Here is a 23,833-nt window from a genome sequence, read left to right on the forward strand (position 1 = left end):
TACCGGTTTTTCTGTTATGTTTGAATTTCGAAATATTAAAAGAAATTAAAAAATCAAAACGCGTTAAGATTTTGCAGCCTGTCCATCGTTGGATTCTAGGTGGACGGCTATGATCTTTTTTTTATCTATTTTGATGATGTTTTTTTGACTAAATATAATTTTTCTTCTTTACTTTTTAATTTTAATGATTTTTAATTTCAACTTTTTAACTTTAAAAAAAATTTGAACCAATAAGATAGGTATTTTATCTACTTATGCTAAATTGAGAATTTTTCTAATTAAATAGTAACAAGAAATAATTCAAATATGACGTAGATACTCGATGGAGAGAAAGTGGTGATAATTTTAATAAAAATACAAAATCTAAAAACCCGAAATGTATATATTATTTTCCTTCCATTGCCTTGCTTCTATAAATATATGTTTGAACTTTTTTATTTAAAAAAAAATGCATAAGAAAAGAATTCTCCACAGAGGATTCGACCAACAAGTATAAACTAGTATAGTACATAGATTTTTAAGGTATCATTTTTTAAAAAAATTAAATGCTATTTGATCCATATACTCTTAAAATATTTATTTTAGTCATTTGACTCTTAAATTTTTATTCATTTCAGTTTCCATACTTTCAATATTTATTTTAGTTATTTTGTTCATTTCAGTTTTCATACTTTTAAAATAATCGTTTTGATCTCTTTTTAAAAAGTGACTATTTTAATTTTTATTTAAAAAATTTTAACACAAAATTATACACATTGAAAACATTGTAATACAAATCTATTGGATACATTTCAAAAAATTTAATGCGTAAATGAAATGATTAGAATTTTTTTTTAAATCTAGGAACCAAAATAAACACATAAACTATAATTAAAAAAATTAAAAATATAAAAATATCATAATCAACCAAAATCGAGAGCAGAATTCTCCCCGCTGCCTGCCGGCAACTCTCTCTTTAGACTTATTATTTTTCTTCATTTCTGGATAATATAATATTCAATTAAACTAAGCCATAAATTTATACTTCTAAGAATTTTTTTTTTTATAGTATTTCATTTTAGTCCTCGAGTTTCACAAATTGTATATTAATATTTTAGTTTTCGGATGATTTGGTTGGAGTTTCTAAACTTTTGCATGAAAATCTATTTTGAATTTCTGGTTATTTTCAATTATTCATGTAGCAAAAATTAAAATAAGACATTTGAAAGTTTTTATAACATTTTCATTTCTGGTCTCCGATTTCCAATTTCTAATAAACACAAGTACTTGATATGTATTTGTGTTTTTATTTTTGAAAAATATTGTATAAATTTTGAAAACAGCAAATCAAATTTCTTATTTCTTGTTCACCATTTCAATTCTTTTTTTCAAAACATAAATAAAAGTTTTATTCTATCATTATTGACTTATAAAATGCATAATAAATATTAACAAAATCAAATCTCTTATAACATATAAAGAAAGGTAAAATTTTGAAGATGAGAAATAAGAAATGATGATCAAATATATTTTTATTTCTTTTTCCAATAAAAAGATAATGATAAACATCAAATAACTTTCTTTTAGTACAATATGTACGGATAAGAATTTGAACTCATAACTTTTTAGTCGGAAATAGACGTCTTGACTAGTTGAGCTATGTTCAAGCTAGCAAATAAAAAGTAGTTACCAAATCATTTATTAAAAAAATAACAATAAACAAAAAACAATAAATAAAAAACGTTACCCAACGGACCTCACTCGGAACAAATGAAAATTGAGACCACAATAGGATTGAACTCTCTGTCCAATAATTTTTTCTATTTATTAAAATTGATTCTTGTCATTTTTTGTCACACATTGTAGATTTGAACCAAGCACATAAAAGAAATTTTCTATCTGTGTAAAAATAAGAAATATTATATATATATATATATATTTTTTTTTTCTTTTTTTTGGTATGTCTAAACATATATTGTTTTATATATTATTGAATATAAATTTTGATTTGAATTTAGTGACATGGATATATTTTTTTTATTTTGAAAAATAGTGACGATTAGTTTATGAAGTCTATTTAGTGAAATTTCTATAAATTTTGTATTATGTGGAAGACTAGACTTAAAGTTAACAAAGACTCGATCAACTCCAAAACGTTGCAATTGACAACAACCCAAAAAATAATAATAATAAATAATCAATTCATTTGGTTTTTTTTTCACGTTTTATTTTCATTAATATTAACGAGATTAAGAAAAAGGTAACCTACATTAATGGTCTCATTTAGTCATAAATATTTTTAAAAAATGGAAAAGTTAATTAATGATGAGTATTAGTTTTTACCATACCATTAATTTAAATTTAGAGTTCATTTGATGAAATAAAAAACTATAGCTTTAGTTAAGGTTTTGTTTTGTAACTACTTTGTTTTTTTGAAATTAATTAAGTTGGTAATCACTACATTCACCTAAATATTTCTACTTTTTAAAAATGTTTTCAAAATATATATTTTGAAAATTAAAACAAATAGTTTATACAAACTTGTTTTAGCTTTTGAGATTTCGTTAGGAATGTAATGTATTCATAAGAAAGTTGGAAAAATATAAAGGGAATTGTGAGCCAACAAACTTAATTTTCAAAAAACTATAAACAAAAGATGAATGGTTATCAAACGAGGCCAAAGTTATCTTACTTTTTATAAAGTCATAGATTCCAATCCCTGCTCCAATAGTTTTTTTTAGTACATTTAAAACACGATAAAATAAAAGAAAAGTAGATGCGCAAGGGGCACTCCTCCAACTGGAATTCAATGTGAAGCTCGCTTCGTGTACGATAGGCGAGAGTACGTGCTAACTCGTTGCAGCTTCGAGAGGTAAGTATGGAATCTATTTCAGCTCAAATTGCACGGAGACATGCTTCTCGTGCAAAATCGCTACATGCTTTGTTGTGATGTTCTTAAAAGAAATTTAAATTAAATTTAAATTTGATTAACCACCTAAGTACAAGTAAAGAGAGATTTTTTTTTAATCGAACCTTAAACCTGAGCTAAGATCAAATTGACTTCTCCCCGCTAGAAAGATGCATTTAGATTTGGATTTTTTTATAAGATACATTTTGAATTAAAATGATGTGCAATTTGTAAGTCAACTTAGGAAGGCAATGCCAATATCTTCTCTTTTTCTTAGGGATATGAAATTGATTGGCTAGAACAAAGGTCTCTGTCTTTCTATATTGTTTGTGTGTGTGGAATTGAATAGCTAAAATATGAAGACTTGAATTAAAGACAAACGTGCAAGTCATTTTGTGGACCAAATCAAGTTTTTGGATGAAATTTCCACAATTATAGTGCTTTGGATTTTGGTCAATCAAAGTGGTGAGCCACTTCTTTGTTAAAGAAATAGTGGATCTTTCTTTTAACTAATACCAAATCATTCGACATATTTCTAGGTAGACTTTCATTTTTCTATTGCAATTTTGACCATACGATTAGTTTCTAAGGTCTTTTAACAAACATTCGCTGCAGCAGATCGGGTGAACTTTCATCCCAACATATTTCCATGTAAACTTTCAATTTTCCATTGCAATTTTGATCTTACTATTAGTTTTAAATGCCTAAATGCCTTTTCACAAGCATTCGCTGCAGTCCTTTATCTTTCCAGGGTGCTGCTGCAAACATTTCTTCATCGAATTTGGTAATATTAATATTAATAATGATAATCTATAGCTTTTTCAAGAAGTGTTAAATTATCCTTTGTTAATTCAAGGTTAAATTAGAAGTTTGAGTCTTGAAGTTTTATGGTTGTGTCTAAAAGGTCCGTAGACTTTCAATATTGTATTTAACAAATCTCTAAAATTTTAAAAAATGTCTAATAAACTTCATAAACTTTAAATTTTGTGTCTAATAAGTATATAAATTATAAAAATTGTCTTTATTAAACACAAAATTACAACTTCAAAAATATTTACGCCTAAAAAGTTCGACAACTTTTTTAACCACGAGTCATGTAGTCCTATAAATTTCCATGATTTCTATATAGTTTTTTTTTTCTTTTGGTTTGTTTTTATATATTTTTTAATATCCGCTAATTTTCACCTTTTCTAAATCTAAATATTACATGGAATACAACACTTTGATAAAATAGACCAGATTTATGGATTAAATGGGTACTATCTATCATTATCTAATTCAACATGTATACTAGGTCAATGACCATCTGCAGGTGTGAATGTTTTAAAAGATTCTTCCCTTCAACTTTATGGCATTAGAAAAAGCATAGCTTTTTAAAACTAATTACTTGCTTGGTTCTCAACACCAACAACTATATGCACTATCCAAGTTATATTCCCACACATAATCAACCAACTTTAGTAAATTTATCAGAGCAAACTTGCTGTAGAACATGTTTATTCTATTGACTACCAACTGTCCCTGTTGTATCCAACATCTAAAAAAAGGCAATCAGGTTCATTTTGGGTGTTTAGACATCCCTGGCCAATCCTGATAGGTCAACGTGCCCAGAATCGGGCTCGTTGGGTTTAGAGAAGATCCTTTGCTCGTGATCCTCGATGGGTATTCCTCGTCTCATTGATGGGGAGGATGACTCTTCGATGAATTGGTGTGGATCTCTAAGAACACCAAAGAAACCATTCTTGATCTCTTCAGCTGCTTCAAAGAACCCCTTCATGCTACCGAAGAGATTGCGCTCGATGGCTTCGATGTCACTACGGAGCCCAGGGAAACCAAATGGTTGATGTACGGATGTTCCTGACGAGAATGACCTATTGACCACCTGATCTATAACATCCTCTTCTGTAAATTCCTTGTTGGATTGTATCACTTCAACCGGTCTGTACAGAAATGAAGCAACTGTTATTTAGTCATATCATTGATAGTCCCCTCCTCGGCTCAGAAATGTAAAGGCTCTAAATGGAGGGAAGCAGTCAGTACACTTGAGTAGCTAACTAGAAGCAAATAGTTTTTAAACGAAGGAAGATGGGTAACTCTAGAGGGAGTAGCAAGTTCCTCGCAGTTTCGATAGACTGGAGGGGCTGAGAGAGCACTTACTTCCATGCTAGCACTTCGTTTATATATGAATTACACTTTGAGTTCTATCAATCGCACCACGGTGACCCGGAAATTAAGCTTTTATGTGAAAAATTTCACAACACAAGAAAGCGCAAAAGAACATGGCTCAATCCAAAAACTGAATCCTAAGACTAGAGACACCCAAAGATGGTGCCAAACGGGCCAAAGTAGCATGAAGAGGATTTCCCCTCTCTAAGCTCCATTACATTATATTACATCATCCCCTTACTATAAATGGAACTTGAAGGCTTTCTGCTGGTATCTGCATTGCCAGACCCCAAGTCTCCATCAATCATTCCATTTCAAAAAGTATATATTATTATTGGTCTCTAAAGCTTTTGAAGGTTTAGATTACTCAGGTTACTAGACGTTACAAAGAGTGTGACTATATCCTCTCCAACTAGAACCCAACATCAAACCTAGCATGATAATAAAAAAAATTAAATTCCTTGAATTTTTGCTTTAAAAACGGCAGTTTCTGCGACTTAAATTATTTGTGAGAAAAGGATTATAAATTTCCAACTAGAGTTTGAAACCAAACTGCCCAGCACCATCATCCCGTTTCCGTGCAATTGAAGTAACTTCAATGTAACAAATCTTTGTCGTGAGTAAACAAAGTTTTATTTTTAGCAAAAATAATAAATAAGTATTACCAGCAACATCAAAATTAAGAAAAATAACAAATGAGCGTAAGAGTGTTACAAAATCAAAAAAGTAACAGAAACCATGATAGGATTTTATCCCACAAGGAAAAAACCCTAATGAAACGAACATGTGAATTTCCTTCATGAGCTAAAATAAGCAAAAAACACACACACACACACAAAGACACGCAAACACAATTATCCTTGATCATGAGATATATAATTATCATTATAAACAAGATCCATAATTATGCTAAAAGTAAACAGGCTGAAGCACATCTTGTACGTGGAGAAGGCCCAAAACAGATAATGGAATGGCAATCCAACCGATTGATGGCTATACTAGGAAGAGTTGGCAGCTTAAGACCAAAATTTATCCAATGGTTAACAGGATTCACGCTTACAAATTGGCACCTTAAATTTCTCTAGATATTCACAGTTCATTTTTCCTCTTAAAAAAAAAAAAAACCATAAAGGAGAAGAAACAATGACTTCCTAATGAACTACAAAGAAAATCAACATTGACCATATACATTCAACAGTTAGGAACTTATACACAGCAGAGAAAAGGACTCTTAAGCCTACATGTCAGAAATCATAACTTTGCACCTAGAATTGTAGCTTCCTTTAGACAGCCTCAGAAAACCTATTTCCAAAAACTTCCCTTTTCATTTGTAATGGTCATCCACTGCCTACGGATTCAAGCCAAATTCTACAGATCAATATTTTTTTCAATTTATGGATGTACAAATTCTATTTGGTGAGGCTCAAGGCACTACCCAATAATTGACAATCATGTCATTCAACCATCAAACATCCGGCCAGCAGAACCGCAGTCCAGGAAATACTTTCCTCAGTCATCTTCATAAATTTTTGTCCAGATAACATAAATTTTCCTTTCTATATCACAAACCCCAATGAGATTGTAAATCGAAGGAGTCGTAGTCTAAGGTATATTCAATGATCTTAACTATATTCTCTGACCCTAATTGTGTAGAAGTTGTGCCTCAATTAACAATGGATTGAAGGAACACACTTCAACCCTCTAATTTCATATGGCCCTTCATCTCACTCATTCTCCTTCTCCACCTAAACCAGTTATCCTTATCTTTATCCTCTCCTTCTCTTCTTTCTTTCATCCTTTTCTCCCTCTAATTCTTCTTTTCCCAAAATATGGAGATCCCTAAACTTCAAGAGAAATAAATGTTAAACCAGAGTGGCTAAAAAAATGAAAAAAATTTTGGGCCCCTTTGTGGGACACTGTAAAATTTTCATATTCCTTTTGATGATGAGCTTTAAAAATATGAGCTAGCACTAGTAGAGAAACTTTGATGATTGTTAAGATTTAATGTTAAATCGGTGCAAGATTTTAATTCATTTGGTTCATTTGAAAATATCTAGGTTTTTCGTTTAATTAATTTCCATCATTTGGAAGAAGGATGAATGGAAGGAATCCCAAAGTGAAAATGAATGTGGACTAGACAAAATGGTGAGAGTTTGTGAAATAGCAATAAAAGTAAGTTGTTATTTAATCACTCGCCTTCAGGCTTCAATAGAAATAGCCCAAGAAATATCATCACTCACCTTCAATAGAACGGTAAGCCTAGCATCTACCAATTTCAGTGTCCATCCCTCCAAGATTCCATTAAAACAACCATTTACGGCCAAAAAAAAATAAAAAATTAAACCCTCAAATGGCTCCGTGGTTCCACGAATTAGACAGAAGTTCACTGAACAGGTCGCAAGAGAATAAGTCTTTCACAAAGTACATCTAAATTTACAACTATGTATATCCATACACTACAAAGAAAACAAATTTATGAATGACCATGTGGAACTGCGGAAGGCACCCATTTGATTCCAAATCAACAAAACTAACACAGAAATGAAACCTAAGTTCAATTCTTTTCTCCAATAACAAAGCAGAATGAACTAATTTTCATTTCTTCACTCCACCGAAGAAAATACAGTTCTTAAATCGAAAGATAACATTGTTAGGTTAGAAGAAATTGCGACACGACAACACAAATCGGAGAGACGGAGGAGCACATACCGTCCGACGCAGTCCCTGAGAATCTCCTCGGTTCTCTCGCACTTCCTGACGAACTTTCCGGGCTCAACCTCCTCGGTCCTGCACTGCGACTTCACCACCTTTCTGGTAGAACATCGATCGCCGGACGACCCACCGCTGTCGCCGGCGAGTAAATCCGATTCGCCGGGCTCGTCTCTCCAAACCCATCCCATTTTGTGTAGTCGAAATCGCGAACCTTCTCTCTGCGAGATTCTTGATTTTACGGTCTCGTTTATTGCTTGAGCACCACGGCTAAGAGAGTGGGGCCCAATTTTGCCACGTCATAATTTTATGAAAATGTTGAATAAAAATCTGTTAAATGTTAATATTTATTTTTGAAATTAAGTATAGCCCAATTTTTTTTTTAATACAGCATCTGGATCTAGTGGATGAAAGTCAAACTTTTTGATTGGAGATATATGTCAATTATCTTTTAATTATGCTCACTTTCGCTAGCTCTAGAGTATAATTTCAATTAAAAATAATGACTTCGAATCTCCAGTCTATGCTAAAAGAATGTAAAATTGATAGCATCATATTTGAACCTACAAATTAGATATTCTAATTTTAAAAAGTTTTTCTCTATACGCCTGAAAAACCGTCGTATTCGAGATCTTTCTTTTTGCCTTATAACCAGATCAAGATGGCCGATGAAGACAGACAGAAAACGGAAGAAGCTTTTCTCGATCGAGATTTTGGTCCCTTATTAATTAGAGTATTATCGTCGACGGCGTAAAGGCGTTAGCACAGCCTGAAGATGTACGATGGGTGGTGAAAGCGTGCATGAACTGACAGCTCGCCTTTTTGAATAGAAGGAAGTTTGACTTTTAATGTTTTGACTCTTATATTTACCTTTTTATTTTTTTTGTCTTCTCATATATATATATTCAAATTTAGTTCCTAAATAATAATGAAAAGATCAATAATATTACACCACATGAAAGTTTTATGATACTCATTACTTAAATTCTTTTGTCACTGTAAGATGCCTGCAACTTGTAAAGCATACTACGAGAGACAATAACTCTTATTAAAACAATTTTTTAATTTTGATAAAGAAAAAAAGTATTGTACATACATATTTATTTACTTGAGTAATTTGTACATACTTTCATTTTTACTGAAAGTAATTTATAAATTGAAATATCTTACCCTACATTTATAATATAATAATATTAAGAAAAAGTACATTGAATTTTTGTTAAATTTGTAATTTGTTTTTTTTTAAATATATAAAAACAAATAAAAAATTGTGCACGCTCGGTGGGATTCGAACCCACAATCGTCTGATTAGAAGTCAGACGCCTTATCCATTAGGCCACGAGCGCCAATTTTGTCAAATAAATGAATTTTTATTGATTTAAATTATAATAATTATTAATAACAACGAATTTTCATTAGTTCACCGGAGATGGATTCGGAATCATCTTTTCCCCGTAACCATGCGGAGATTAATCCGCTTCCAATCTTCCAATTTGAATTCAACTCTGAATTTTCTTCGCTTTCAGCTTTCAGAGCTACAGATTCTTCGTTTCTCGACCCTTGTTAGAAAACGCAGAAATTCCTCTCGTTCAGGTGAAACCCAAAAAATCCAGTCCCCGGAAACGGCTGATACTTCAAGCTTCAGGTCGCTCTTCAACGAGATTACTCAGATTTTGGGTTCCGAAAGCTATGTTCATGATAAAACGTCTTTTCGTAATCTGGGGTTGGAAAAAGGTGGCGAGGGGGACTCTTTGAAAGGGGAAGAACAGCTACACTGCGCCCCAGATGTTTGTAAAAATGCCGAGCAAGAAACTGAGGGTACCCAGTTGGTTTTCTCGGAAGAAAATGATGTTAGCGCGACTGTTCATGAGGTTTCATCCGTCATTCGTGCTGAAAGTGGTTTGGTTTCGATGGAGGAGAGATTGGGAAGTTTGGATGTCATGTTCAGTTCTGAGGTTGTGGAGAAAGTCCTGAAGAGGAGTTTTAAGTTCCCACATTTGGCTCTTGGATTCTTCAATTGGGTGAAATCTAGAGATGGGTTTCAGTGCACAACCAGTATTTTCAACACAATGCTTACCATTTCTGGTGAAGCCAAAGATTTCAAGCTCATTGAGAAGTTGGTGGAGGAAATGGAGAACAACTCCTTGGAGAAGGATATCAAGACTTGGACCATTCTTATCTCCCTCTATGGCAATGCAAAATTAACAGGAAAAGCCTTAATGGTTTATGGTAAGATGAAGGAAAGTGGATGTGAACCAGATGGGGTTGTTTACAAGACTTTAATCTGTTCTCTCTCTGCTGCTGGGAAGCCTGAACTTGCCATGGAGTTTTACCAAGAGATGGCCAAGAAAGGAATTGGGGTTTTTGACATGAAAATGTGTAAGGTTCTGTTGAGTTCTCTTGCTGCATCAGGGGATACAGCCTCTGTTCTTGAGATTGCAAAGGACATGGTAGCATTGTTTAAGGTTTCGGAACATGATGTTTATCATTACATTCTCAAGAGTTTCTGCATTTCCAGGAGGGTGAAAGAAGCTCTGGAGTTCATTCATGCCCTCAATAGTAAAGGTATGATTCTAGACCCTGAATATTTTGAGATTCTGTTTGCTGGACTCTGTCGCGCTAATCGGGTGGAGGATGCTTTGGAACTTGTCGATATCATGAAGAGGAAAAATGTTGTTGATGGTAAGGTTTATGGGATTATCATTAATTGGTATTTGAGGCGAAATGAGGTTTTGAAGGCTCTTGATCTGTTTCACAATATGAAAGAAATTGGGTATTTGCCTACTACTTCAACTTATACCCAACTGATGCAACATCTCTTTAGGTTGGCTGAGTATGAGAAAGGCTTTGAGCTGTATAAAGAGATGCTGGAAAAAAGGATTGAATTAGATGCAGTGGCAATCATGACCGTGGTTGTCGGCAATGTGCGCCAAAACCTTATATCTGAAGCATGGAAAGTTTTCAGAACCATGGAAGACAAGCCTACTTGGAAATCCTTTTCTGTCTTCATCAGGGAGCTTTTTAAGGTTTCAAGAACAGATGAGATAGTCAAGGTTCTAAATGAGATGCAGGCCTCGAATATCGCTGTCCCCGAAAGATTATTTCATTCAGTTGTGTCTTACATGGAGAAAAGGGGAGATATTGTTAGTTTAGAGAAAGTAAAGAGACTGAGGAGTATTGCTGAACACTTTCCGCAAGAAGTTGAGGTAAATAGAGGTGATGATGCACCCAAGATAAAGGACCTTTGTTTGGAGGTGAACTTTAAGCATTCGGAACCGAGCCAACCGACGAGTATTGCATGTCACGTGGAGACACTTTCAAGAAACTACAGAGAAGAGGATCTTGATGAAATTTACAAGATCCTGTCATCTTCAACAGATGGGAATCAAATTAAGAAAGCATTGGAAAACAGCAGAGTGGTGTTCACCCCAGAACTAGTCCTTGAGATATTGCGTAAATGTAGTATCGAAGGTTGTGCAGCACTACATTTTTTTGCTTGGGTAGGAAAGCAACCAGGTTATAACCATACTACAGAAACTTACAACATGGCTATGAAACTCGCCGGGATTGGGAAAGATTTCAAGCACATGAGAAGTCTTTTCTATGAAATGAGAAGAAGAGGTTGCATCATAACTCCAGATACTTGGACAATCGTGATTATGCAATATGGTCGAGCGGGTCTTACAGATATCGCATTGAAGTTCTTCGGAGAGATGAAAGAAAGCAATATCAAACCAAATGCCAATACCTACAAGTATTTGATCATAACCCTTTGTGGGTCAAAACGGAGGAAGGTAAACGAAGCCATTGCCCTGTTCCAAGAAATGATTCGTTCTGAGTACATCCCTGATAAGGAACTGTTAGAAGCTTATCTTGGTTGTTTATGCAAACTTGGTAGGCTTTCAGAAGCCAAAGAATGCATAGATTACCTCCGTAACATCGGTTTCACAACCCCACTCATCTACTCTATGCATATTCGAGCTCTTTGTCGCGCTGGGAGATTAGACGATGCGTTGACATTACTCGAAGAGGTAGGGGCAGCTGAGAGATCCAAACTAGAAAACTACATCTATGGAAGCCTCATTCATGGACTTCTACAAAGGGGAAGAATGGAGGAGGCATTGGCAAAGATGAACTCAATGAAACAGGTCGGTGTAAATCCAACCGTGCATGTATACACATCATTCATAGTATATTCCTTCAAGGAGAATCAAACAAGAAGAGCTTTGGAAATAGTTGCAAAAATGATGCAGGAGGGCTGTGAACCAACCATTGCTACTTACTCAGCTGTGATTCATGGCTTCATGAACATGGGGAAGTTTGGTGAAGGATGGAAGATCTTCCATTATATCAAGAAAAATGGGCCATTTCCTGATTTTAGAGCTTATTCTATGCTGATTTCTTGTCTCTGTAAAGAAGGAAGATCTGAAGAAGCTCTGCAGATTATATCTGAGATGCTCAGCAGTGGGATTGCTCCCAGTAGTGTTAACTTTAGGACAGTTTTCTTTGGGCTGAATAGGGAAGGGAAGAAAAATTTGACTGGTGATGTACTTGAACAAAAGTTGGGTTTAATTAGAAGAAGGAAGTTTCAGAGATGATCTATTTTTCTAACCATTTGAAAGTGTTCTTTTTGATGTTTTTGATAGATTGCTTAAGAGTATATATTGAGACCAATGAGGGCTCGAGTGAAGAGAATTTTACTACTTTATACTTATGCCTTATGGTTTGGGCTAATTTTTCATTTAATCCATGTGGTTTCAAGGGTTTGTTGTTTTAGTACAACAAATGTTGGAGTGAATATTTAAAATTCCGACTTCAAAAGGAGGAATAAAGTATCTTTGATTGTTGAGTTATCTTTATATTGGTTTTAGAAGTTTTATTTTGATACTTATAATTTGGACTTAATTTCAATTTGGTCTCATAATTTAGTCAAATCTCATGAATCATAATTTAGTCAAATCTCACGAATTATACAATAAATCTCACGAATTATCCCTATCATTATTGTAATGAATACATAACATGTGACAAGTTTTCCATAATAACAAACTGGTATCTCTTAATCAACATACAATCTACCTCTATTAGGGTTTAGAAATTTTGTTTCTACCTTTTTTAGGATTTATGTCTTTGTAAAAAAATTGAGTAAAATGAATAGATTTTCTAGTGGTAAAAAAGAGGGATGATTTGTGAAGTTTAACCTAACTACATAGTCTAAATTGAAACTAAGCTCAACCTATAAAGATAAAATTCTCTAATCTAATGCCTCTTCACTCTGTAAAAATCTTGTCAAACATATTAATTTTACCACTTATTCAAGTTTAATTTGAATAAAATTATCATTTTAAAGTTAGATTCAATTTATTGAGACAAGATGACTAATAAAAAAATTAACTTTATTTTTAGTAAGGAATACTAATCTTTCATTGGTTCCATGTAAAGTGCAGAGGAAATGAGATTAAAAAAGCATACTCAATTGACATTAACTTCAAAGAAAAAGAAAATCTTTAAATTCAAAATGAAACTGAAAGGGAATGCCAAATAGAGGTCACAAACTGGCAATCTCCCAACTGTTTTTATCTTAAAAAATTATACTATTCCTTTAGAACCACACTTTCCAAGGACGGGTCCTCGCCCCTATTGATTCATAAAATCTGTGCTTTCTTCAACTAGAGATGGTCCAATTTTCCTCAGAACATTCTTTACAAAATAAAGTATAAAATGTCTTCTCATGCAAGTTTTCCTCTGGTAATAATGGTCATACAAAAGCTTCTCCACTTTCTTTTCTCGTGCCATTTGTGAATCTCCAGCTCTGTTCTTTTATATTTGTACATCATGATTATTTCTTCCGAAACAAAACACTTCCTATAACTTAGGATGTCTTCATTGCCTCCGAAACAACACTATCTCCCTTAGTCTGAACAATCTCGAGATGAGACGACAACCACGAGGCAGTACCAAATGATGTAAAGTGAAATGGGAGAAGTATGTATAGCTTCTTGAATTTCCCTCCAATCTTGCAGATCTGATGTGTGGTGGTAACAAACAGGCACCTAGTACATGTTCGGTTCAAGTCGATCAAATTCAGAGATGAAGAATCAAACAAGGGAAAAAAAAATAGACAGAGAGATATGCATACTAAAGTGCGGCTCTAATCCAAGCTTCCACAATTGACATAGTTTCAGACCAGAATTTTGAAAAAGCAATGTAAATCTGATGGACCCCAAATCACGTAGACAGCTAAAGCAGGAAGCGTAACATGCAATATAGTTATATATGAATGGGGCGTGGGCGTATTATTTAGTTAGGGGAGTATATATTTGGAGATAGATTATGAGGAGGGTACGTATTTTTAGTTAGTTATCTTGCTCTTCGCGTGAGTCAAGAGGGAGAGGTGGGGAGCTTTTAACTAAGCTCAAGAAGGTCAAATTCTTTACGTGGCGAGTTTTATTTCGAAGGGTGAACACTTTGCACCGTGTTCAGAGGCACCTCCGTGCTGGGCTCGCAGTGGTACTCTTTGTGTAAACGGATTTGGAGGGTCTCATGGGGCTCATTTTTTTTCCGCCTCTGGTATATTACATGAAAGCTTGGTTTTTCATTAAAAAAGAAACAAATAAATAAATAAACTGGACTTTATCAAAGTTCTAATTGGTTAACCGTATAAACATTACTAAAATTGCATGGTATTCCCAAAGCTTGCAATGTTGGTCTCAATAAATTCCAGTTCATTACTTTATATATGGATGAAGGCACAAAATGAAACTAAATAGACCATGACATCCTTCATTTGAAATGGGTACCTTGACTTCCTTCATTCAATGAATATAACTTCAACTATCACTGTAACTTCTTTCGCTGCTTAGCTCCTGAAGCAAAAAATTTTGGAGTTAATAAGAGAAAGATAAATGTGCCACTGATGACATTTAAGCAGTTTTATTAATTCTAAACTAACAGATTCTGCATAAATACGAGGTTTGCCGAGCAATGCTGCTACAGTTGGTGGCGAACTTGATATGGGAAAAAACGCATTGGTAGCTTACATGCTATCTTACGGCTACCCATACCCAGTTCCACTTCCATTAATCAGACACACTGAACAGGAGAAATTATTACAAAAATTTGGGAGTCTATTTAAAATAATAAGGAGAAATAACTCACCTTTTAATTCAAAACTGTTCCTGCTGTTGCTGCTTTCAGAGAGAGGATTCAGCACTATGAGATCGCAGTTACTTTGCCTTCATAACTCTCCCCTTACCTGTTTCTCATTTCCTCATTTGACATATCTCATTTATAAGAGAATGAGTGTCAGGAGAAATTTGAGAAAAATCTTCAACTGTCGAACAATCAAAGAGAGCAGAATTCAACTTTATAAGAAAACCCTTGATGAATCAAATGGCATGCCATGGAGGATGGTTGTCACGTATTCCCTAGGCCCTCCACAAGTATGCTGCTTATATTATCTTCAATGGTAGAGTTCTCATTCATTAAAACTCTATCTCCAATCTCCTCTTTAGCTAGAGAGCCAATCAGCAATCCATGAGTCATCGCATCCGGTACCCACCCGTTTTCCAACATTGAATCCAGCAACTGACACGCTTCATACTTCCTATCCTCTTTCCATAGCCCATTGATAAGTAAGTTGTAACTTGCGGTATTTACAAGGTCGGTATGTGTAATCAGTTTATAAATTGTATTTGAAATCATGTGCAGCTGAGAATGGTCAGCTATACATAGCAATAAGTTATAAAGTTTTTCTGAATCGGGTAGAAGACCCTCATCAAACATACGGTTGAAAAGGAATATAGAGTCCTTTACTTGATTCATGGCACTAAAACTATGTATGAGAATGCAATATGTCTCCAAATTAAGGCTACAACCCAACACCAGCATCTGGGATAAGACTACTAAGGCAATCTCTGCCTTGTTCAATCTAGACAACTCCTGCATTATAGAAGCATATGTGGCAGTTTTACAAGAAGTACCAGCATAGCATGCCAGCTGTAGCAGCGCTAATGCGTCCCCGATGTGTCCCATGTCACATATTCCCTTAATCAATGTATCAAATAAAGAAGGATGAAGAGAGTATCTATTTTTAGACATGTAGCAAAAAACCTCTGCAGCCTCAAGAGTCCTTTTGGCTTGGCAAAGGCATTCTATAAGCTCAGAGTAACATCGATCATTAAGAATCCAACATCTAGCATGTACCTCATTCACTAACTGTAATGCAGCCTCATACTTCATGGATTTACAGTTTCCGACTATAAGAGCTGCGTATGTGTCTTCGTTTGGAATAAATGATGAGACGACCATTTTACCAAGGAATTCAAAAGCTTTCACAATTCTTGCATTGTTGCACAACCATCCAATAACTATATTCCAAGATTTGCAATCGTCAATATTCATCATAGACATTTTCTCTAGGATACAGTTGGCTAATATGATGTTTTCAGCGTTGCAGCAACCTTCAAGCAAAGCATTGTGAGGAGAAGTGTCAAAAACACATCTATCTTCCACAAACTTTATAGCCTCGTCTGTTTTCCCAAGCTCAAATAAAAGTTTTATAATACTTACAAACACATCATCTCCAGGCGTCAAACCACTTTCAATCATCTCCTCTAGCAGGAATAATGCCTCATCTAATGAAAGATTTTTGCAGAAACTTTGTATTAGAGTACTATATATCAAGGTATTTGGTACAATATTGGAAGCCGTCATCATTCTAAACAACCAACTTCCAACATCTATTCTATCTTCCTTACAAAATAAAGATATTGCACATGAATAAAAGCTCAAATCAAGTTCACAACCAACTTTGTACATTGTACCCAAAACATAAGCAGCTTCATCCACTAGATTTTTTGTAATTAAACCTTTTATGAGAAGCTCAAAGGTTTTACTGTTAGGACTGCATCCTTTCCGGCCCATTCTCCTAAACTGATTCATGGCTGCCTTGATTTTACCAGCATGAAACAATGCGGCTAACAGAAAATTCAATGTGTCAACATTTGGTACAATGTCAGCTTTCACCATCTCTTTGTAAACAAATAACACCTCTTGAATATTTCTACTCTCCTCAATGAAAACAGCTAATACAACATTAAATGTCTCTATCGAAGGATTTAGACCAACCAAGTTTACATGAGGAAGTACCCGAATAGCCTCTCTGATTCTACCATGTCTAACAAAGGCATTAACCAAAGTGACAAGAACTTCTTCAACACCTGAACACCCATCTTTCGCAAGATCTTGACAAGTCCTCTCCATTTCCTCAATGTTTCCATCCAGACCCAGCTTGAGAATGGTCTCATAATATGTTTGGAAAGTGTGGAAAAATCCCTTCTGGATAGCCAAACATTTGAAAATTGCTACCTCTGAGTTCAAGTTCTTGTCATTATCCAAACCTTTGACTGACTTGTTTGAGAAAGACTTATCGCTCAAGAATTGTGTACTTTGTTCAAATTCACATGACCTTGGACTGTTCTGATTGTTTTCCAGGAAAGTCTCGACATGGTTACCACTAATAATCGGAGAAAAGCATGAATTTGGTTTAACCCCTTTGAGAAATTTCTTCGTAAGAGTGAACGGCACGAGCCTTGCAGCCATTCAAATTTATCGTTAATCGAAAAGAGATTACCATCGTGAAACTCCTAAAAGGGGTGAGAGACATGTTAATAGAAATCAATCAAACAGATAGCTAACTAAGTGCAGCACCAAACAGAGATATTATTTATTTATTATTTTTTTTTTATATATCCGTGTGTCCGGACCAGCTTACACACCTCGACTATTCACGGGCCAACCGCCTGACCCTACTACATTTGGTTGACAAGGAAACTCATAGGATATTAAATCCTAGGTAGGTGGCCACCATTGTTTGAACCCGTTCCCTCTAAGTCCTTTGCTATCTACATTGGCCTTCATTGACCACTTGGGCCAATAGAGGTATTATAGTGGACATTTTTCCCCATTCAGTTCACAATTCTAAGTTCCACCATCACATCTATGTTTCTTTTAGCAGCATAACACCCTTTCATCCCACATATTCAAATCATCAACAAGTTGACAATTAAGGAAGTGTTAACAAGTAAAATTTGAGTAATTACAGAGCATCAACTAGTCCCACAAAACATAGAGTTCACTAAACTCCAACAACAAAAATTCAAAATCTAAAAACACATTACATATACATCCAAGCAAAAACAAAATTAGTCCTACCCAGATATTTAATATCGCAAAACGGTTCATAAAGCACAAAAATCTCAATTGTAAAGTAAAAAACCAGAGAAAATTGCAATTTGCAAACTGATAGCTTTAAAAACAAAACCAAAAAGTTTTCCCACTTGACTGAAATTGATTTTAGGCACCCCAAAAAAAAAAGCAGGAAAATTTGCTTTCAACAAACAAAAAGCAGTATCAAATTTAAGATGCCCAACAAATGAAACAGAAGAGAAGAAAACCTTACTCAAGAATTGTGGAGGCGAAGGTGAAGCATGGAGTAAGAAGGAAGCAGAAGGAAACATAAATGGAGACGAGAAATTAGAAAAGGGAAATGCGGGGAAATCGGAAAATCAGAAATAGAGAAATTGGGGGAGGAGGAGGAACGAGAGAGAGACAGCGAAATTAATAAATTAGTAAAAGTAAATTTTGGTTTAATTTAACGATCCGTTCAAACAAAAAGGGTTTTGAATTTAATGGGTTTTTTTCTTTTTTCTTTTTTTTTTGGATTTTTTTGCCACCTTTTTTTTCCCTTCTGGCATGAGGTTTTGGTTCTTAGTCGTCCATGTTTCTCGTTTCCCATTTTTTAGAAATTGTTTTCAAATTTACATAAAAAATTTATAGATAATAAAATCAGTTTGTCGTTTTGGTTTCTAGTCCCTTCAGAATTTTGTCATTTTTTATTTCGAAAATGTACGATAGATGTAAAAAAATAAATACAACATAAACATTTTAAATATTTACTTTGAAATTTTTAATTTCATATTTTAATTTTTTTAATCTAAAATTTTTAAGAACAATAAAAAAAATGTTACTAAATAGGTTTTTGTTTTTTTATTAACCAAAAATCATTATCAAACATAATATCTATTTTGTTTTATTAAAAAATGAGAGAAATAAGAAATAGTAACCACCTTATTATTTCGTAATATAATTAAATTTTAGAAAAGTTAAAATATTTTTTAATGTCATGTTATGGTATTTAATATTATAAAATTAAGATTAAATATATAATTTATTTCTTAATGTTTAAAAAGTTTCCATCGTAATTATGCCAATATTTGTTATTTTGTGGCCAAGCTATGAGTAAAATTAAGGTTACATGTCTATACTCATCAAAATTAAAACATGGAATATTTTACAATTCAATAATAAAGTGTATTTTGATATTTATTATCATTCTATTGGTTGTTTTTTTATATTTTGTGATAATAAATACTTCATTGCAAAAAGAAAATTACTACATAAAGAATGAAATTGAAATTTTTAAACTATTAGAGATTCATCTACTTAATTCATTTGCTCATGTTTTATCCGTAGATTATTTTTTCTATCAACTTTTTTTAATAGATTTTAACTCAATCACGTGTGGTCTACTATTATACTATTAACTATATTTAAAGCTAAAGTTAGTCCAAATTTTTTTTACTTAATCTTCATGATGAGAAAGAGAGAAAAAAAATCTCTTCTAATCCCTCAAACCTTACCATATTTTAAATTCAATACTCCCCAAAAATAAGAATAAGAAATTAACTAAAAACATTATGTGATTTATTTTTTAATAAAAAACATGACTCGGTATATTGACTTTGCCTAACAAGTTATAAAATACTAACCTAAACATAGTTTAACTAGTTCAATCGTCTTCTTCTACTGTCATCTCTACCTTGATAATCTCTAAATTTTATATTTCTTTTTTATTGAGCAGGTATCACACCACTGTGGAATCTACCCCACATGTTGTGTTATCACACCACTGTGGAATCTACCCCACATGTTGTGTTTTGGATCTTTCGAGGACTTTTGGTAGGAAATAAGCTTTCGACCTTGATTTTCCAATCCCCAATTGTCTAAAACGCCAGTAATACACGCAGATTATCCCGTGATATTGTTTTTGCAAAAGAACCTCAACTTGACAGGTATGGAAATATGGACTCCTTTTGACTAGCATGTAGTAAGGATCCAACTCCATTTTCGTTCTTATTTCGTTCTTATTTACTGCACCGTCACATAACATTTGCTAATCATGAGGAGTTTCATTTTCTTCTTCGCCTACCGCTAATAGAATAGCTTCTTCTGGAAAATTCGTTCCCTTACTAATCAAATCAAGCTCATAAACGCGACTCGAAAATAATCAAATAACATGAACTCGGAAAAATAATTATTTAATGTAGGCTTTTCTGTCTATTTATTGCTTCACAGTATGATTGTCAGTAACATCAATCAGAATATTGATATGAAAGAATAGTTTACTGACTACTAGAATTTTAACCAGCTTCAGCAACCCATAGCCATTAATTAAATACTAAAAACTGAAATATGAGCAACCATTGGAAGAGGAGATAGATAAATATTGACTTCTCCTCAGCTAACTATAAGTCTATAACTCATGAAGCCTTTCCCAAGAGCTACACTGCTTCCATGGATTATACCTCCTGCAAACTAAAGCTTCTTCGTAATTTCTTCGTTCACCCGCTCGTAGTAAGTCATCCGCTGGATCGACAAGACAGCATCATTGAAGTTCCGGTTTTTCAATGCTTTCGAGAACGTGTTAGACCAATGGTTTAGTTTTTCTTGCATCTAGATGAACAAGAATAAAAGTAATAAACAAAAAATGTTAGTTAAATGCAGCCCCCTCCTCCGATCTCCCACCGGAAGTTATGTATATATAAAGAAGAAAAATGATAATGACGACGAATGGAACAAGCGTTAAGTAGCACCTGTGACCGAATCTGGTTCAACTCCTGAGACCCAGATGCATCTTCTACCGCTTCCCTGATTTCCATAATCTGCAATCAGGTTCCGAAACTTTATATAAAACAACTTGAAATATAGCACAATCTTGTAGCCGGGGCCATGATCCACAAAATCATCCCATAAGATGCTCAGATAATTGAAAAAGTAAAAATTCCATCTTGATAATGATAGAACCCGAACTAGAAATATATTGAAATATAACAAAATATAACTACAAATAACTACCAAGTAATTCGAGGTACTTGACCCGTCCCTCTCTTGAGTGTTCTTACCTCATTTAGCAACTGTGGTTCAGAAATTGTATCCTCTTCATTGACATCTACACCTTCAAGCTTCAGCTGAAAAGGATAAGCTCATTAGAGGGGAACACTAATTGTAGAATGTAGATGATCTGGATATTAGAAAGAGAGGCTATCACCAAGACGACTCCAAAATCTCTCTTGTACAGATATATGTTTTCTAGATTGCAGATGTCATAAAAATAATGCAAATAAACCAAGATCATATACATTAAATTAGAGGTAAAAATGTATTTCATAAATATAATAAATAAGAAAATAAAATCCAGAATATGAGTGATCGGTTGAGCTTTCTTGTACTTGAGGTCCATGCTACTTCACTTCTATAATGTAAAATCGTAAGTCTTTTTTTTCTCCGGTGAGGACCACACACCCCAAAGTTAGTGTTGGAGGACATCAAACTTCAAAAGTAGGGGAATATATTTCAATGACCTCTAGCATCCGTGGTTTGAACTCAAGCCTGAGAGGTGTTCCCATATTTGAAGTTCTAACCAACGGGGCCGTCCCTTGGGGAGTGCAAATCTTATATGTAATTTTTGGTTTTTTCTGCTAACAGAGTTTAGTCAAGAGCCATAGTAATCAGATTTCAACACTAAACATCACTTGGGACAATGTGTAAGAGAGTAGACCACACAAACAAGCCCTGCCCTCTATCTCTGTAGGAACAATGGAAATTCAACCCTCTTCCAGTGCATCAAAGGGACCTCAAACATGAGACTTCTAACGATACCAAATCGTATAAAATAGGTGCAATCAGTTCTTCCGAAGCATAATTGTTAGGAAGAAGCACGATCAATTCTAATTACCACCACATGTTGGTCCTTCACTTCCATGTATAGTGCAAGAGGGATGGTAACAAGGATACTAATAGAAAAAACTTGACATAAGGAAATTTCTCTGAAATGAATTATTCCAATAATCCAACTTGAATTACAATCACAGGTTCAAGTTTCCAGAGGCAGAAATGAAGAATAGCATGACCATTATAACTCAAATTAGTTTAAAACTTAGTAAGGTAGACAGACATGTACACTTACAATATATATTGCTCTTGATAACGGCTTACTAAGAGTACGGTAAGCATCAATCACACGAGCAGACTGTTCGGCAGCATATTTTCTTTCTCTCTACAAAACACAAGAAAATGAAATTTAGAGCCTAAAAGACTACCAAACTTCACAAAGATGAAATGAGACAGACGTCTGATCTCGAATGAACTAAATCAGGATGTAATTTCTTCTGCCAATCTTTATACTTGCCCTCCAGATTGACATCTCCAATTTCATACTCCTTTTCCCTGGAAAAAGATTTAGGAATTCTAATCATACATCATTTTATTTGGGAATTTTACAACCCACCTACAAGCAATGAGTCAGAGAAGACATCCTACATGTCCTCCCGTTAACGAGGCTGAAGGTTCAAGGTAAGTAACATGAAGGGTTGGTTATACAAATTATATCGAAATAAAAAAAACGACTAGGCCAGGTTTCCTTGGACCTTGAGTACTTGGAGCCTAGAGGTACAATCACATAGAACATGACAGGAATAGAGAGAAGCTTTGGCATAATGCATCAAAAACATTTCATTCGATTTGGTCTATAATATTTTAAAGAAAGGATTATAGAACAAACACATCAAGCCTTTAGATCAAATCTTTCATCCCTTTTCATAATCAGCAGATAAGAGCTTCAAAAGCTCAAATTCCAACTTCTAGTCACTTATCAATACAATAGTAACAGAAATTAGTAGAGAAGCTTGGCAATCGATGCATCAGAAAAATTCCATTCGATTTGGACTAGAATATTTAAAAAAAGAGGATTATAGAACTAACCCATCAAGCCCTTAGTTCAAATCTCTCATTTCTTCCCATAACAGCAGATAATCAAAGCTAACCAAGCTTCAAGAACTCAAATTCCAACTTCTAATCACTTTCCTCCGCTACCAATAGTCAATAAAACAGTAACAGAAATCCAGAACGCCTAAAACAACCCTTTTTTCCATACACTTACAAGCCAAATATCTGAAAGTAATCCAACGACTGGTCCAGGGGCTGAATGCTCCGACAGGAATCACACACCAGAAAGACCACCGACGCGGGGGGCGCAGCGCCACAATTCCAGCACCTAAGCTTCAGGTCCGGTTCCTCCGCCGACCGGGAGCAGAAAACCCTCGAAGGAAACTTAAGGTTATCGAGAAATTCATTTGCAGTGGATGGGCAGGGTTCAGCGGTGGGAGGAATTTGTGAGCGGGAGATGAAACTTGACGGAGATTGGGCTGATAAAGCTGAATTTGAAAAATTAGGGAAATTAATGGCGGAAGAGAAGAATTTGTTGCTGCGTAGAACGGCGAAAAGTGGCGATCGCAGCTTCGCCTTCGACATTGGAGAAGACTGAAGAAGCTGTCCGATTGATTTGGAATTGGAATCAGCTCAGGGTTTTTTTTTAACCAGCTTTTAGTTTTAACGAAAATTTAAAATTTAAAATTTTGTTATCAAATTTTACAAATTATTTTTTTATTATTATTTTTTAAGAAATGATCGATGGATTGACCAAAATAATATTTTAATAAAACTTTTAAACTGTGAGCTATGTTCATATTGGCTTATTTTAACCAATTATTATTTACCTATTCATTTTTTTTTCATATTTTTTACTTAGTCTTGAACTATAATACAGTTAACTTATATGGGGTTAGACTCCCCAAATTCGTCAGATACTGGTGCAGAGTGTTGTTCTTCGAAATTAAGTGAAAATGTGTCTTCTACTGCTATCTTTTTTCTTCCTCGTTGTGACTCAATTGA

At 34.2% G+C, this 23,833-nt stretch overlaps 4 protein-coding genes and 1 non-coding gene across 6 annotated transcripts; 1 reads left to right on the forward strand and 4 right to left on the reverse strand.

Annotated features, from left to right (window-relative positions):
* Positions 1-4,241: 4,241 nt before the first annotated feature.
* On the reverse strand, positions 4,242-7,994 carry LOC111019393 (Mal d 1-associated protein). Its single transcript, XM_022295770.2, has 2 exons — positions 7,763-7,994; positions 4,242-4,827 (listed from the first exon to the last, which is right to left on the reverse strand). The coding sequence occupies exons 1-2, from the start codon at positions 7,951-7,953 to the stop codon at positions 4,458-4,460; spliced, it is 561 nt and encodes a 186-aa protein (XP_022151462.1). The 5' UTR covers positions 7,954-7,994; the 3' UTR covers positions 4,242-4,457.
* A 1,041-nt stretch (positions 7,995-9,035) lies between these two features.
* Positions 9,036-9,108, reverse strand: TRNAR-UCU (transfer RNA arginine (anticodon UCU)). Its single transcript has one exon. It is a non-coding gene; the product is annotated as a tRNA-Arg (tRNA).
* A 76-nt stretch (positions 9,109-9,184) lies between these two features.
* On the forward strand, positions 9,185-12,621 carry LOC111019392 (Pentatricopeptide repeat (PPR) superfamily protein). The gene has a single exon (XM_088123593.1). It carries the CDS (start codon positions 9,223-9,225, stop codon positions 12,358-12,360), a length of 3,138 nt encoding a protein of 1,045 aa, XP_087979719.1. The 5' UTR covers positions 9,185-9,222; the 3' UTR covers positions 12,361-12,621.
* Positions 12,622-13,215: 594 nt separating this feature from the next.
* On the reverse strand, positions 13,216-18,418 carry LOC111019355 (uncharacterized). Of its 2 annotated transcripts, none has more exons than XM_022295726.2 (4): positions 18,225-18,418; positions 14,921-17,409; positions 14,563-14,628; positions 13,216-13,815 (listed from the first exon to the last, which is right to left on the reverse strand). In XM_022295726.2, exon 2 carries the CDS (start codon positions 17,363-17,365, stop codon positions 15,179-15,181), a length of 2,187 nt encoding a protein of 728 aa, XP_022151418.1. In that variant the 5' UTR covers positions 17,366-17,409; positions 18,225-18,418; the 3' UTR covers positions 13,216-13,815; positions 14,563-14,628; positions 14,921-15,178. The 2 variants fall into 2 exon arrangements, with proteins under 2 accessions (XP_022151418.1, XP_087980685.1); XM_088124559.1 differs by having other exon boundaries at positions 18,220-18,418.
* A 1,717-nt stretch (positions 18,419-20,135) lies between these two features.
* On the reverse strand, positions 20,136-23,471 carry LOC111019311 (DNAJ heat shock N-terminal domain-containing protein). The gene is made up of 6 exons (XM_022295655.2): positions 23,043-23,471; positions 22,234-22,330; positions 22,071-22,160; positions 21,007-21,072; positions 20,698-20,766; positions 20,136-20,557 (listed from the first exon to the last, which is right to left on the reverse strand). The coding sequence occupies exons 1-6, from the start codon at positions 23,411-23,413 to the stop codon at positions 20,420-20,422; spliced, it is 831 nt and encodes a 276-aa protein (XP_022151347.2). The 5' UTR covers positions 23,414-23,471; the 3' UTR covers positions 20,136-20,419.
* Between the last annotated feature and the right edge of the window lie 362 nt (positions 23,472-23,833).

This window comes from Momordica charantia (genome assembly GCF_013281855.1).
Source record: "Momordica charantia cultivar OHB3-1 chromosome 5 unlocalized genomic scaffold, Mcharantia_2.0 BLBB01000005.1, whole genome shotgun sequence".
Taxonomy (NCBI): domain Eukaryota; kingdom Viridiplantae; phylum Streptophyta; class Magnoliopsida; order Cucurbitales; family Cucurbitaceae; genus Momordica; species Momordica charantia.